Source organism: Maniola hyperantus, chromosome 17 (assembly GCF_902806685.2).
Source record: "Maniola hyperantus chromosome 17, iAphHyp1.2, whole genome shotgun sequence".
Taxonomy (NCBI): Eukaryota; Metazoa; Arthropoda; class Insecta; order Lepidoptera; family Nymphalidae; genus Maniola; species Maniola hyperantus.
The window spans coordinates 6,316,746-6,333,366 of NC_048552.1; the positions used below are offsets into that span (position 1 = coordinate 6,316,746).

The 16,621-nt window shown below is 36.6% G+C and overlaps 1 protein-coding gene across 3 annotated transcripts in view; it reads right to left on the bottom strand.

Annotated features, from left to right (window-relative positions):
• Window positions 1-1,287: 1,287 nt before the first annotated feature.
• LOC117989945 (GRAM domain-containing protein 2A-like) overlaps window positions 1,288-16,621 on the bottom strand; it is a 54,223-nt gene continuing 38,889 nt past the window's right edge. For all 3 annotated transcript variants that reach the window (XM_034977344.2, XM_069504301.1, XM_034977345.2), the window contains 7 exons: window positions 8,675-8,829; window positions 7,499-7,602; window positions 5,426-5,623; window positions 4,863-4,992; window positions 4,230-4,390; window positions 3,953-4,072; window positions 1,288-3,605 (listed from right to left, as the gene is read on the bottom strand). In XM_034977344.2, coding sequence (XP_034833235.1) covers window positions 3,507-3,605; window positions 3,953-4,072; window positions 4,230-4,390; window positions 4,863-4,992; window positions 5,426-5,623; window positions 7,499-7,602; window positions 8,675-8,829 — 967 coding nt within the window. In that variant the 3' untranslated portion in view covers window positions 1,288-3,506. The remainder of the gene's footprint in view (window positions 3,606-3,952; window positions 4,073-4,229; window positions 4,391-4,862; window positions 4,993-5,425; window positions 5,624-7,498; window positions 7,603-8,674; window positions 8,830-16,621) is intronic.

The window sequence follows — 16,621 nt, forward strand, 5'->3', positions numbered from 1 at the left end:
TCAATCTCATCCAATCATGCATTCAAAAACCAAGGAGCCAGAGCGTTTTAATTTATTTATTTTGTAGTTTTAATTTAGATTTAAGTTTATTTTATAGAATCCATTGTTAATTATATTATTATGAAGTACCAGAATAAATAAATTATCTTTTAATCGATGTTCAGAATGTTTATTTGAAAATATAAGCGATTAAATTATTTGGAAAAAAAGTTTTAATAAGATTTGGGCAGTTTAAAAGTTAATTAATTAGTAAGCAAAAATATAATTATCATTCAAATAGATCGTAAAATATGTAATAATGACATTTGGATAATTTATAACAACATTACTAAAGTGAGATTTCCATAGTTCGAAAAACGTTAGTTACTTACTTGGAATCGCTTATTAAGTTTGGGAAATGCTCTGGCTCTAATTTTACCAAGTTTATTCAAGGAATGTTTTTAATACAAAATATTTAACTATCAACACTACCTAATTTAAATCCAGTCACGGTCACTACAGTTTGATCTTAGCGAAGTATCCACTAGCAATAAAACTAGCACTAGCATATCTTAAACGCAGCAGTTAAGTTTTTGCAAGTTTTGCATACACACATTAAGTAAATAATTGAATATGTTGTTTGCCGGAACTGACTTCGGTAAGTTTTATTGCTAGTCGTCATTTCGCTTATAAGTACTTAAATGTCAATTGAGTTATAATCAAAGGCAACCAATGTATAAAACATAAATGTGCCATAAGCAAAACAAAAATGTCAAAGACCAAGAATAAATAATATTAATTTATTATAAATATATATTTCATTTCATTCCCGGTTCACATTAAGTCAGTGAATCCAGCGCTGAATTGGATGTTCGTTTACATTGTACCAATTATTACACATTTATAGGCCACACTAGTGACACTATACTTGAGCCAAATTGGGTAGCTAACTCTTGAGTAAGATAGAGTGGGAAAACTCAACTTCGACAAAATGACTTTTACTACATTTCATCCTGCAACGGTACTATCCCTGCCATAGGTTGGAAGGCGACTTTGCAAAATCTTATATCCAATTTGGCTCAAATATAGATTAGCTGCAAGAGTCGTTTTAGACGGAAACGATTAATAGTCCAAATTAATAAAAATATAATCAATTAAGATAGGCTTAATTCGTAGTTCAACCTCAATCGCACCTAATAGTAGGTAATGATGCAGCCTATGTTGGAGCGCGCCTAAAAGGTGCTTATTCACTTTTCTTTTAAAATTCTAAGAACGCAAGTATTCTAAGTAAGTAATGTAAACCGGACATAAAAGAAACAAAAACCAACTAAGATTTACTTAACTTGACAAAATTCATTTAAAGTCCAACTACTAGGAAAAATATTACTGAAAAACTTATATAGGTATCTTTGCATTATCTATACGTATTTGGGTCAAATTCAACATATTCCGTACAAAATGACTCCTTTCATGCCATTTTAACTCTATGGGTTAACTGTCATGTCACAGTACGGCTCACCTTTAACATAAGGACTAAAATCGTACTTTTGACATGAAATTCGAGACAAAAAGTTAAATGGCGCGTGAGGAGTTAAATATTACAGGCTATACATACAATTCTAACCTCAAACCTATCCGCCTATATCACCCTTAACCTATCGTGTTTGACACATTCAATAACACCTAACATCGCCTTATAGGCTCTTTAATTGGTTTTGACTTGCTCTTATATACAAAATCACATTTTTAAATCAGAGTTTTCTTTGGGTAAACACTAAATTAACTTTATACAACTTAGGATGAACAATCATTGTATTTTTTCTATATGTCGTCATTTTATTTTTTTATTATTATTTTTTGTACCATCTTTTGTTGTTGTATTAGTAAAGAATAAGGCATGATTTATTTTGCACCAGTTCAAAGAAAAGCACTTGCTCGACTTGGTCTACATAGATTTAGGTATTCCGGGACGCAAGATATCTCTACCAAATGTCAAAATCGTTCAAGTGGATTGGCGGCGAGCACGACTTATAATAAATCCGCCTCAAGAGTACTCGATTAAATCAATATTTATTACGAAAAATAATTAATTTAAACATAAATAATTAATATTTTTGTAGGTAGGTACTTATCAGAATTTAGGTAGGGATTTATATCATAATTTTGTATGTACCTATAATTATTTTAATATGTTCATTATTTGTATAGAAAAGATACAATGAATGTTTAACAGTTAGAATACGTTATTCTTACTCAAGAAATAATAATCACAGTTCCCAAAACTTGGTTAAAGCGAGGATAGAACAACAATAATTTAGGAATCATACAGTTAGCAATGAACTTAGTTCACGGACATTTTTTTTAAGAACATTAACGATATTAAATATTACTTTTATATTTCTTTAGCTGATTCATGACATCAGTGCAATAAAATGGTATGTGGTATTTTGATGTGGGATTTTGTTACTTTTTGTATTCTTGTTAAACAAAGAGGTTTTGTTTTTGAATATATCAAATATTTGGATTATAATAGGACTGACGTGAATGTTTAATTTGCTATAATTCGCTGAAACAGATCCAATCTGTATAGTGCAACATGCAGCATGTGATATGCAACAACACATCTGTTCTATACAACAGTACTTATTTCAATAAAATGCGCCCACTACCACAGACAAAGCTGCTATTGTCCTACACTAGTACATTATTAGCCAACTGTATGATTTCTAAACTTTGGTAGAACGAAAAGAAGCTAGAGCAACGTACGAAGCAGGTACAAACTCGAATGTGTTCGTAAATGAAATTATACCTTTTAACTTGATCACAGAGAAACTAAAAATGCACTAGTTAAATATCACTGGTCCGTTCACTGCACTTGACTCACTGTTCACTGACAGGTCCGGCTAATCGCACTTTAGAGACAAACCAAATACTTATACCCGTGCGCGTTACCAAAAAATCGATTGCCTATTGATACTATCGATATACTATTGTATTAATATCGACTGTAGAGTGAGTGAACACTATATCAATCAATCAATCAATCAATCAGCTTGTTTGCGTCCACTGCTGGACATCGGCCTTCCCAAGAGCGCGCCACCACACACCTTCCTCATCCACCCATTTCCTACTACCTTCTTAAAGTAGCGGGAAGTGGTGGCGGGTTGGAGGTCGTGCCATACTGCGCTTGCTGATTCGCGGTGTCCACTATAGATTATTGTAATTTATTGACGATCATAAACTATATAATGGTAGCTATTTAAAAAAAATGGTTGACTTTGATTAATTTACAATCCATTTTCTGCAAAAGTAGGGCCTGCTGAAGACGTTAGCCACATTCTTTATACTCTCGATGCGGCGTTGCAATCTTGTGGGATGTGTATTATGCGATTATTGTTCATTTAGGTTCATCCGATTTGTCTCTAGCGTGCGATTAACCAGTTGAACCGTCTAATAGCGCCCTAACAATTCATCTTCACTTTCCTCTACATTCACTCAACTTTCACTCTATGTTCACTCGCGGCGCGCTAACTGAATACGGTGTCGTTGGGCACGTCGATGTTGATGTCTGCGTGCGCCATGTCTGTGAGTATCACGCCCGATAGCGCTTCTAGGGACTGCCTCACCTGGGGGGAAAGGCAAAGATAAGGTCAGGCGGATAAGATAAAACTAGATAGGCAATACTTATACATTCGTATTTTAAAAAGTTGAGACCAGTTCGTACATAATAAGCTTGCATTTAAATATCGCACTTGCTTTAACGGTGAAGGAAAACATCGTGAGGAAACCTGCATACCTGAGATTTCTCCATAATACCCTTGTCACTCTGGGGACCCGTGCTCTGTAGTGAGCCGGTGATAAGTTGATCATGATGATGACGAGGATAATGAAGCTTGCATTTGAGACACATCAATTCTGTTGAATTTGTGCCCAGTCTTGTAGGCGGGGCTTATCTATGGGTTTAGGTCCGTACCTTGGTGAGCAGCAGCAGGTTGGTGGAGAGGAAGGCGTGCAGCTCGGATGCCGCGCGGCCGTGCAGTCTGGCGCGCCACCGCACCAGCTCGGAGTATAACTCCTCTCCAGACGACGAACTCTGCGGATGAAAGCGTTTATTTCATGAGCCCTATCCGTTCCACTCACAAATACTTGCACCGCCGCCATTGCAATACTTTCTCAGCAACAAGTACCTAGTCCTCCCTTTTTATAAGTCCACACGCAGCATAACACATGTTCGCTGTAGTGTAACTCACCGGATAGCTATCAGAGCAGTGGTAGAGTCGGTAGGCGAAGTAGGCTGCGGAGCAGGAGAGCAACACGGCCAGCGCTAGTAGTAAGGCTTGCGTGCAGCGTGGCGCGCGGCGTGGCGGCGCCGAACCCGTGAGCAACGCAGGCTGGATTACTGCCGCACCCGCTACAACAATATAGTAGATTATTCAATACAGTTCTATCACTTGTATAAGGCGCATCGGCAAAATTTGCATGCGGAATGTTTCTAAATTAAAATCACATTACAACTCATAGGGGTTGCACTCATGCATTTCAGTACAATATCTCAAATGTTCGCTAAGCCTTATGAATGTAATGACTTACTTTACTTTAGAAACAGGTCTTGTAATAAGGCATTGTCGAGCGAGTGGTGTGAAAAAATATTACCGCATAGGTGTCGACCTACAAAAACGTGCACTAGTTTTCATTATTGCAGGAATTCGATAATGTTAAAATGGACGCTAAACAGAACAGCTCTTTTGAGGACGCCAATATATATGTAGGTGTTTTTAATATCATACAAAGCTCTAATTTTACTTACTATATGATAATATGGTAAAAACCATTTGGCGACTCATTTTCAGGTTTCCATTAAAGTGCTGATGATATGGACATACCGGCAGCTATGATGGCTTCGGGCTCGGGGCGCACGGTGGCCGCGGGCGCGTCGATGTGGTCGGCGCCGCCGGAGCTGCTGTCGTCCTCCGGCGAGTACTCCGATGCTTCTATTTCTGAACCCCGAAGTTCCTGCAACCGAAAATTCGTATTAGTAGAAAATAGGAAATGCGAAGAGAAACTAAAGAGACCGACATGGTCAATGAATTAGCAAGCTGAATTGGCAGTGGACATGCCATGTCTGTGGCAGAATCTGGCCGCTGGGGAAGACTTGTTCTGGAGTGGAGGCCGCGCTCTCCAGCCGCAGGACTGATGAACTTAAGAAGGTAGCGGGAATGGTAAATGAGGAAGGTGGAGGACTATGTTTGGTGGCGCGCTCTCGAGAAAGTCTATATCCAGTATTGGACGCAAACAGGCTCGATAAATTTATTGATGACATTTACGTTTCACACGTGCATTATGAGCTTGTACCTACACAAAATAACCCGAGAGCAACAAACAGGGCAGGTTTATAGGTCATTATCTTATCCTACTATACATCATTGGCGAGTATGACGATACACACCTGTGGCTCAGGCACGGCTAGCTCGGGCACGCGTGTGGTCTTCCACACGTGCATCATCAGCTTGTATGTGGAGTCGCGCGACAGCAACGAGCCGAACACGTGGCGCTCGTCGCGCGTGCAGACGCCCACCGCGTTGGGAATTATACGCGCCACCTTCTCTTTCGTTATACGAAGGACGGACGTCGTTGGTATTAACAGCTAGAATTTAAAAAAACAAGTTAACGGTATAGTCTGCCTATCTGTTCGGTTCATCAGTCAATAAATCAAGGCTATAATATTATGTGATTAATTTGGTTATTTTAATTTATTATTCTAACCACAATGGATTGAAGCCTCACTAAGCTATAGCCTCCATCTCAAACTAAGTCATTCTCAACTAAACACAAAATTACGCAAGTTTGCCTGGATTTTTCTTCGAAAACCTAATTTGAAATGTTTCATCTTATATTCTATGGAAGATTATTTTCAATGAGTGTTTTATCTACTTATTTCCACTTTAGGATATTGAGGTAAGTTTAGCTAAAGTTTGTACCTATTGCTTTTTCTTTGCCCTATATATAGCATCTACAGGAATCCTTTTATTCACTTTTACAAACTTCGTGTAAAAGCTTTTAGTTAAACTTTCTATTCATGTAATGTATCTATTTGATCTAATCAGATGTTTTAATTTGATCAAGCATTCATACATGATTTAGAAAGGAGTTCATTGCATACTAAAAACCTCTGTCAGAATAACATTTGTATTTAGATATTTACAGAAGCCCCGGCGAACTTCGTACCGCCTAACAGTCGATTATTCTTTTTCTCTCCGTAAGAACCATCCCCGTACTTCAAGGAATATTACAAAAAAAGAATTAGCGAAATCGGTTCAGCTGCCCTCGAGATTTGCGATCAGCAACACATTCAGCGATTCATTTTTATATATAGAGATTATTATTGACGTCAATGTATTTTTAGGTATTTCTTTTTAGACTAGTAGTGTTAATTAATGGTATGATTTAGTAAATTCTCTCGAATCTCGATATAGCTACCGTGTACTTCATACTAAGATTAAATGTCAAGTTGTTTACAGCAACGGGCAGATTGAGACGTTTCTACTTTGACGGTATTTAAATTAGCCTTAATTTAGACTCATATTATGTGTATGTCCTTACATCTACAATGTACATAGTGCAAATAGTTTTTATTGGCGATTATTATTCATGCAAATATAAATTAATCTATGGCATTTCCTTTTAGACCAGTGGTGTTAAGTAACGGTACGATTAGCAAATTATCTCGAATCTCGATATGTTGTATACCCGTATGCCGTATAATTAATGTACCACGTTCACCTTGTAATTCGACTTTGAGAATACATACTGAAGTGCAATCTCGACTGCGATCACATGAGTTAAAATAATTATTATACCTTACTTATACCATCTAACTACAGCAGTAGAAAAATAAAACAAATTCGATTGCGTAGTTTGTATGTTTTGTATTATAAACGTTAAGAAAAAATTAAATAATGTAGGTACAATTAAGTTAGGATAAAATAAACGTGTTAATTACGTACGTGTAATAAAATTGTAACATTATAAAGTTGGCCAAAGTTAAATAAGTTATATATTTATTTTTATTACACGTAATAAATATAATAAACTCACATATCGCAAAAAACATTAATTAGTATTTACCTTAACTTTTGAACCCAACGAAGTCGATGATCAAGTTTATTAAGATGTATTACTTAAAATTACTTTTTTTTAAGAAACCTCTTCAAGATACCTATCTCCCTGGGAGATAAATATGATTGTGTGTCATTTTAATCACTAAAACCAACATCTCAACTCTCAACGCATATTGGGAGGAATTATTATTATATTCCAGAAAAAATGTACTGGTGCATAAAGCCTTCCTTGCGCGACGCCCGTCGGGTTTGTCCCGGAGAAACGGTTCTCTTATTTCATGCGCCTCAATGTGAAACACGGAGGCTTATGTCACAGCAAGCTACCGTCTTTCCAGTCATATTTGAGATTTCAAACAAGTAATGAAAATCTATTAATTCGGTTGTATACATCGGTAACTCACCTTAGTCACATAGCCAAAGACGTTAGAGTAGAAAGCGAAGTAGTTCTTCGTAATGTACAGATGCCCCTGGAGCAGAAGATCACCGACTAAGGCGCACGAGTAATCTGAAACAAAGATGACATAATATTTATAAACAATTACTTAAACCGTATCGTCGCAAATAATGGGTACTGTAGGATGATATGATATTCCTTCATGTACAGGACTGGCCTTATGCTTTTAGTTATAATGAAATGAATGAGTATTGTGCAACGCTTGCTAAATTATAGAAGATGGTATTATAACCAAGTTAAATTAAGTGCGGAAGCCTCTCTCTCTCTCTCTCTTTTGTGAGAGTTGTGCTCTTGTCCCTTGTCTTTCTGGTTCGGTTTTCACGTCCCTATATGACCCAAACAATGAAACTGAAGCCGTTAGTACGAAAAAATTATAGACCCGGAAATTCAAATAAATAATTATGTACAGAAACTGACTAGTCCATTTTAAAAATTTAAAAAAACACACTAGATACTTACCTACTCACGAAATTCTAAACCATACTTAAAAATTAAATCTAAAACACCTCAAATATAATATTTATTTCGCAATTGAAACATAAGATTGAAATGTAGAGCAATAATGAAGGTGAAACCACGAAATTTTAATCAGTATGTAAGTACGTCAGACCTTGTGGAAACGTAACTAACAAATCATAATATTGGTCCAATGGCACGGTGACATTTAAATATCCAGAAGTATCGAAACATAATATGAAAGTCAATGAACACTGGTGTATTTTGGTCAGGCATGTGCATGCGGTTTACAATGTCATGTGACATGAGTGTCATATTATAATAATAGGGCGAAATAATAATATGATTATGGAAGCACAAGTTAATATTATTAAAAGCTGATTCCCGCGACTACATCCACAAGCATTTACTTAATGTTTTTAAGGATCCCGTTAGGAATTCTCAGAATTCTTTCTTAGTGCTCTTCTACATTTTATGGACTTCTGTGCAAAATGTCATTTTACAGCCGCGGCCGGTACTAGGTTCCACTTTATAATGTATCATCAACATTGCAGCCAAGCTCAGCAGTCGATCCCACGGCATGAGTAACTGAACTCAGGCCTCTAGAACTTTAGACTATGAAAGGGGCCGTAAACTAAAAATTCTATACGTGATAGAGGATGCTCACAGTTGAGTACTCGCTCTTCAGGCCCGACCTGCGGGAAATGCCTCTGGAACTTCTTCTGTCTGGATTTGCTCGGCTGCTTGCCATCTTTCGCCTCGTCTCCCGACGCTGACACTCGCACCGACGGCGCCGAACCGGACAACGGCTTCACTGCATTTCTGAAGAGACATAGTAAAATTGAGTTACTACTTGAGTTGAATAGGTAAATAGAAAGGTCCTCTAGTAGAGCCAGCGTCTCGCAAAACGTAGGGCACCCCATGGGCAGTTTGGAAAGGTGCTGTCATTGAGAGGCAAAAGACCTTGGATACGAAACGTTGTGACTACCTAATAAAGGTTTATGTCCGACAGTCGATGCATATTGGCTAATGACGATAATAAATTTTTAGGGGCTAAATTTTAGGTTCTTGGTGCAGCTACGAGGCTGCATAGGAAAATTTCTAGAAATCTATATTATGAATTAGTTAAAGCCGGTTTTCTGCAATCTTTTCGAAATCGGCATAAGAACAGCTATTAGAACTTGAAGAAACACAACGCCTATTGTCGGCCAAGATCTAATTCGGGTTGATAAGTAACTAGTTAAAATTGGAGAAGAAGTAGACTTGAGTCTACTTCTTGAGCACATGAATCATCCGATAACTAAGTACCTTAATTGTCAATGTATCATTGTAAAATCTATTTTTATCAGCAATGATCAGAACAATATTATATTGATATAGTACCTATTTGATACAGAGACAGAAAGACTGACTCGTAACTTTTTTAAGGACTATATAGTCTTAAGAACCTAGTATAAAACTTTGTAAACAGAGAGACGTCCTGTTTAGTCTCCTTAAAGTTTAAAACAAGTTTATTCTATTTAAATAATGATTACACAACGCTATTTAAAATGCAATAAGAATTACCGGTTGAGTAATTTCAGAAATGTGAACCGTCACGCCTTATACTGAAAGCGATGGAAAAAATATCAAAACCGGTTGAGTGATTGTTTTTCTAGGTACGAGTCACGACTTTATTTATTAGTTTAGTATGTATAGAAGTTGTTGTATAGAAATTACCAATAAAGAATATGGATTAAAGAGATTAGCGTAGTCTGACTACATTAACGCAATGACAAAAAAAACTTATTTATTCGGGCAAAAAAACTTTGAGTTATGGAATTTGTGGCTCGGCCCCATTTCACTACGACTGTATGCGTCCCCATAATACGCCTCTGGATAATTTTCTGACGTTTCATTATTAGGTACGTAGGTATAAAATAAGTACTGCCTTGTTTAGTCACACGTGCCTGTTGCCCGCATAGAGATCAATCGTCTCTTTAACAACTTATATGAAAGATACGTTATCTTTACATGCCACATTAACGTCACAGTTCACATTAACAACTTTACACATTGGCCTTCAGAAATTATTATTATTATTATATAACATATTGGAATTTTATTATTTTTATGAAATAAATATGAACGACATATCATAATCGACATGAATTAATATAATAATAATATAATACATTAAATTTCTTGCTGCTGTTTAAATCGTCAATTGTGTAACAGCAAAAAACGGCGAGATTTCGCTAACTCAGAAAGTGGATGGGAGACGATCGTGCAAAGCAGCAAGTGCATACTTGGGTTAACAATATGAAAAATTGAACGTTGGAACTCGTCCCTAGATAGACGAAGCATTGAAATACCTGCATGCCTTAACCACTATTATACAAAGAAAATGAATAATATACAGTGCCTGGAAGTCTTAGGAAGAACTGATTGACGTATAAAGGCGCAGAACAGGCACAAATGGTAGCATCTAGTATTGGAGATAAAGTATAAGAAGTCGTTGACACAACAGCCCCCTCAGTTCGGAAGCTCAATGCCATGAATGATGAAGCCTAATCACTTGCTCCTCAAATAGCACCTTATAATCGACTATTTATTTTCTTAAAATGTTCAGAACTATTCTTAATACCGAATCTCGCAACATAATATAGAATCAGCAGGATCAGGTAAGATAAATACGTAACTTTTTTATAAAGCTATAGCATTGACTACTTCGGTAGATACTTGATTTATTGTTATTGTAGTTACAACACTTTCTTTTTATGATAAACCTATTTGAGCTGCAATACTACGATTTGTGGAAAGCCACGATGATCATGTTCGTAAAAGCAGACAGACGAAGTCACAGGTACATGATATTTCTGAATAAATTCAAATATTTGTGATGGTAATCGTAGTCGCCCGTTAACGTGCGCTTCGAGCCGCGGAGGCAGATGGTGAATATTAACGTCACGCAAGTCAGTTCACAATAAAAACCGGTCAAGTGCGAGTCGGACTCGCGCACGAATGGTTTCGTACTCGCTCGTATAAGAAATAACACTTTTTGATCCCACACCTAGCCCAACGTGCACTCGTGACCGTCGGACAGCGCCATCTATGTGTGATTTAGTACACATATTTGTTCGTACACACATTTTTTAGTGATGTAACCACAAATTCACGGTTTTCAGATTTTTCCTTTACATGTGCCTTTAGCAGATTACTACTTGCCAAATTTCATGATTCTAGGTCAACGGGAAGTACCCTATAGATTTTGATTTCCTTTTCCTGACAGACACAACAGACAAACAAACAGATAGACAACGAAGTGATCCTATATGGATTCCTTTCTTCCTTTTGAGGTACGAAACCCTAAAAATGTCGATTCCACAGTCAACGATAGTTTTGAGTCCAGAGTCCAGACCAGAGTGTCCAGATTACTGCGTTTAATTATGTATATCTACATCGACTACTAATTCGTAGATTCAGATTCAGACCCACTTAACTTTGTCAGAAAAATAACACGCGATTCCAAGCAACTTCGTGCGATTTAGGTTCTAATCTATTCATCAATCTGTGCCTTATCCCTCCATTTGCCCGTCTATCCGACCATCTACCTGCCTGTTTGCCTGTCTGATTATTAGTAAAACAGCCCCATTTTCTATAAAATGACTCACATCGGCCCTTCCAACTACGCCCGTAAGTTACATTACAACTTTATTTCTTGTATTATTAAAGGCTTATTTTGCTATTAAAGTACGTACAGTACGCGGCAGAAAATAATGTAGATCGACCTTTAGAATGAGATTTTGGCTTTGTAGAGCGTTGTCTCTGTCATATCATACCTATGTGACGTTTTGTCGGTCTCAAGAGACAGAGACAATGCTTTACAAAACCGAAATCTCTTTCTAAAGGTCGATGTACATTATATTCTGCCGTGTACTGTACCTACCTACCACGTTCTTAGTTCAATGAGCCATAGTCGTAGATAATACACTTGTTTAGAGTTGAATTACGAATTATTTTCGAAATTTACAATCTCTTAACCATCGACATTAGAACCCATGCTCCTTACTCTACAAAATATTAATACAGCCTGAGCTCTAGTTTTAATCGACTATTCTATTCAATTTACAAGAAAATATTTACTTTGCTTCTTTGCGTTGCTATACTAGAATATTAATTCATTTATGGATTCTTTAGAGAAATTGGAAATGATATGAGCAAAAATGAAAAATCAAAGAGTGTACAAAGAATAAACCCTTGGAAGAAATTAACATGAAATGAATATATGAAAAATACATACTTTTTTAGGACAAAAACGCCCATTTTCGATAAACGCTACAGGAAACCTCTCGAGGAAACTCTACGTCTTCTAGATCCGAATGAGAACAACTGACCGAAGAACCGTGTTTGTTCCAGGTTATATGCATCCATACTGAATGAGAATCCCGACACGAAAACATGGAGTGGCCAAGCGAAAATAAACCATATAAGCAAAGGATTTGGCAAGGCTACCGTCGATCCAGATAAATAAAACATGCGTGACGGTGAGACCTACGCAAGTTATTGAATTTTAATATGACATACATTGGAGAACTGTTATCCTACTTAACATTTACATATGCACCTACTACCTCCTGGTTATCAGTCTTGTGATCTCATCTGTACTTATCCAAGTAATGCCCAAGTGTCATCATCATCATCATGATCAACCCATCGCCGGCTCACTACAGAGCACGGGTCTTCAGAGTGAGAAGGGTTTTGGCCATAGTCTACCACGCTGGCCAAGTGCGGATTGGCAGACTTCACACACCTTTGAGAACATTATGGAGAACTCTCAGGCATGCAGGTTTCCTCACGATGTTTTCCTTCACCGTTAAAGCAAGTGATATTTTAACTACTTAAAAACGCACATAACTCCGAAAAGTTAGAGGTGCGTGCCCGGGATCGAACCTCCGACCTCTGATTGGAAGGTGGACGTCCTAACCACTAGGCTACCACGGCTTCACACATGGGCACATGCCCAAGTGTATTCTTGGTGAACTCTTTGTAGAAAGAACCACCTCCTTTTTGGAAGTCGGTTAATAAGCATTCATCTTAAATATGGAAGTACTAAAAAGAGACAAAAATTAATGATAACGGGTATAAAGAATTGTTGCATTTTTCAGGCATTTACAAAAACCCCTGTACGTGGTAGAGCCTATAGGGCAAGATACCTGGTGAAATAGCATTTAGAAGACAGATAAAAAAGTAAGTTGAGGATTTAAATGAGTAAATTCGGCATCTAAGTACTCTGAAATGAAAAAGATTGTACAAGAGTGGAAGATCTTTCTTCTACTGATCGCTTAAGTTCAATATGAAGTTGACATCCGATGGTGATAAGAAAAATCAAATCAAAAATCTCTATCTATGTATAATAAAATATTAAGAAAACATGCAAACATAATATGGTATGGAAGAAATAGTATGGAAGTTTTATGGGCAGATTCCGAAGTATCGTGCCGGAAAGCAGAATTGTTGCATGATACAATTTTGCCGGCAGGATAGTAACTAACAACCAGTAGAGTCCTATCAGGCTAATCAAAAAAAATTAAACCTGCAAACTTAAGGTAGGTAACCTTACCAACTTATCATTTTACTAGTTTTTATAGTTTTATTAAACGCAGTGCCAGGTAAAACTGACTGTGGTTTTTGTGGCACTGAATATGCCCTGTACATTTTATAAGATTAATAAATAATAATAATAAATAAATAGACTATAATATACAGTAATAAATAGACAGACAGCAAATCGACATCACAAAAACTAACCCAGCATGGAATCACACTTGAGACCTGCTTTTAAATTGACAGTGAACGGAGAAACCTCAGTTATCTGGATAATTCGTCATAGTATTCGCCGAAGTCTATCCAGGGTCTCTTTATTATTCCAAAGCGAATTTTAGAGGTTACCGCTTTTTTGCACGAAGCGATTGCCATCTGACCTCCACAGCGGCAAGAGTAATACCTAAAAGATACACTTTAACACTAATCTAAGCAAGAGCCTATAAGTCAAAACTCTATGCAGTTAAAGTCATATTAATTTACTAAATCGGTGAGATCCTCTGTCTTGTTTCTATGAACTGAGTTTTTGATGTACAAATCAAGGTCATAATATTTCCATTATGTCTGCAGATATTGTAGATTTCTTGTTAAATAAAGGCTAACATTAAGTCACACAAGGAAAACTCTAGATATCTAAATACATAAAAGGAAAAGGTGACTGACTGACTGACTGACTGACTGATCTATCAACGCACAGCTCAAACTACTCAACGGATCGGGCTGAAATTTGGCATGCAGATAGCTATTATGACGTAGGCATCCGCTAAGAAAGGATTTTTGAAATTGAAAACTCAACCCTCAAGGGGGTGAAATAGGGGTTTGAAATTTGTGTAGTCCACGCGAACGAAGTCGCGAGCATAAGCTAGTTAAATACAAAGTTTGAGAACTGTAAAGGCTAGAAATTAATTAAAGCATACCCGTTATTGCTTCCTTCACCACTGGAATCATCCGAAAACTCGAAAGAGGCATTATCCACCATTGTTCCGCATCACATTATTATCAATCAGAATGCAAAACACACACTGTCTAATGCACCTTTCACCGTTGTAACACGTGTCACTACTTTGCATTTGACAAAGCACGTGAAGGCACAGAAACATTCTTCACCAAGTTTTAAACACATTTTTCTTAAATAACATGAGATATTTAAATGCAAACTTCAGGCACAGCGGTCGGTACGAGTAAATTATGAATGAATGGAATTAATGATACCGACGAGTACGTACTCCTCGAATGACGATTGCGAATAAATCACTCGTAGTTGACCCCAAATTGCGGCTATCAATCATCAGTGATAAGATTAATACAACAAACATATTAGCAAACCAGAAACTCACGAAAATTCAAAATCTGATCTTACATAATTCATTCAAATAGAAGACAAAAAGTGTACTCAAGCAAATAATATGATAACCGGAAACCGTAAAGGAGTGACGAACATAATATGATTGAAAATACGAACTCTGTTGAGAATTCCAATGCAGGTAAATATTACAAATATTCCTATGCATGGATAAGCAAATCGAACGGTCCAGTCTATTTTTGAGGACAACGAATATGGTGTTTAAAATAATGCGCTTGAATTCACTAACTTCGACAGAGGTTGCGTTCTGTCCGCGCTCAAGAGAACAACTGTTGATAGAATGATTATGTATAGCGCGTATTGATTGTGTATCGAATACGCCGTAATTTATCGCCACGAACGATAAGATAGCGAAAGCCTAACAGAACCGTAGCGAAATTACACGCATTAAAATACCGGTGAAAAATAAGAATTTAGAAGTATTCAGCAACAAAACATACGAGACAGAGATGACTTTTCCGGAAACGAGTTCATTGAACTTACGATTCACCGACTTAGAACCAAGCACGATAGCAAAGGTACCGCGAACTGAAGTTGAATTGACATTGAAGACAATATAGAGAGTGAAGTAAGAGTGGGAATAATAATCATACGATTGGAGAAAGACGAAAATCGCCTGAATCGGCATTCACCTTCGGATAACCGCTTAACAACGGTACAAGATGATTGCTAGACGAACGCGGAGTGCAGACTGCAATAGGTACATGCAATGTTTGTACCCGAGTAAAGAGGTCGTTTATAAACACGGAGTACAGACAAGCCGAAATGTAGGTGCAAAACCAGGAACACTATTTAGATTTATCAATGCTCATTGTTTATCAAAAATACTTAATCTGTATAAATTTTCGTATATAAAAATAGAAATTGGCATATCAACGTACAGCTTAAGCCACTGGGTTTACAAACTTATTTATATAGATATATATATCTCTCTATGACGAAGATACTCACTTAGGAAATATTTTGGGCAGCAATCTTTAAAAAATCTCAACCCATAAAGTCGCGGGAGAAAGATAATGAAATAATAAAAAGATATAGTATCAGGGCTCTAAAAGTTTATAATTTTAAATAATGTAATTACATTAAATAGACAAATTATTGTAATAGATATGACTTGTTTTTTCATTGTGAAACTTTGGTAGAGTCGACCTTGACGGTTCTCTATTATTTTTATACTTTATCGACACAGGTGATCACGTTAAGTGTCTGTTATCTTCTGATGTAACAATATAAGATACACATAGCAATAATTATTATGAGTCACGTTTCATTACGGATGAGTAAAAGAAGTAGAATGAAAACTTTTTCTTTTTGTCATCCATATTCCTCTATTCAAAAACCTTTCTCCACGAACTAACAAGTAACAACTTTTAATCAATATTTATCTAATAAATTCAGAACTTCACAGTTTTGGGTCTTAACTTATCAATAAAGTACTTACTTAATTGATGTAACGTAAGTATCAAGTTACAATCATACAAATGATTACTTAATTGCAAATTATATGTTGCCGTTTTTAAATAATATTTTTTATACCACAGCATGTTAAACACAAATTTAAATTCATAATGCAAAATTCAATCATTTAATTTTTCCGAAAATTTTCCTCATTCTATTTCTGCCATCGCTACCTCATTCTGAAAAGAGGGTCGGGAACATCAACATTAT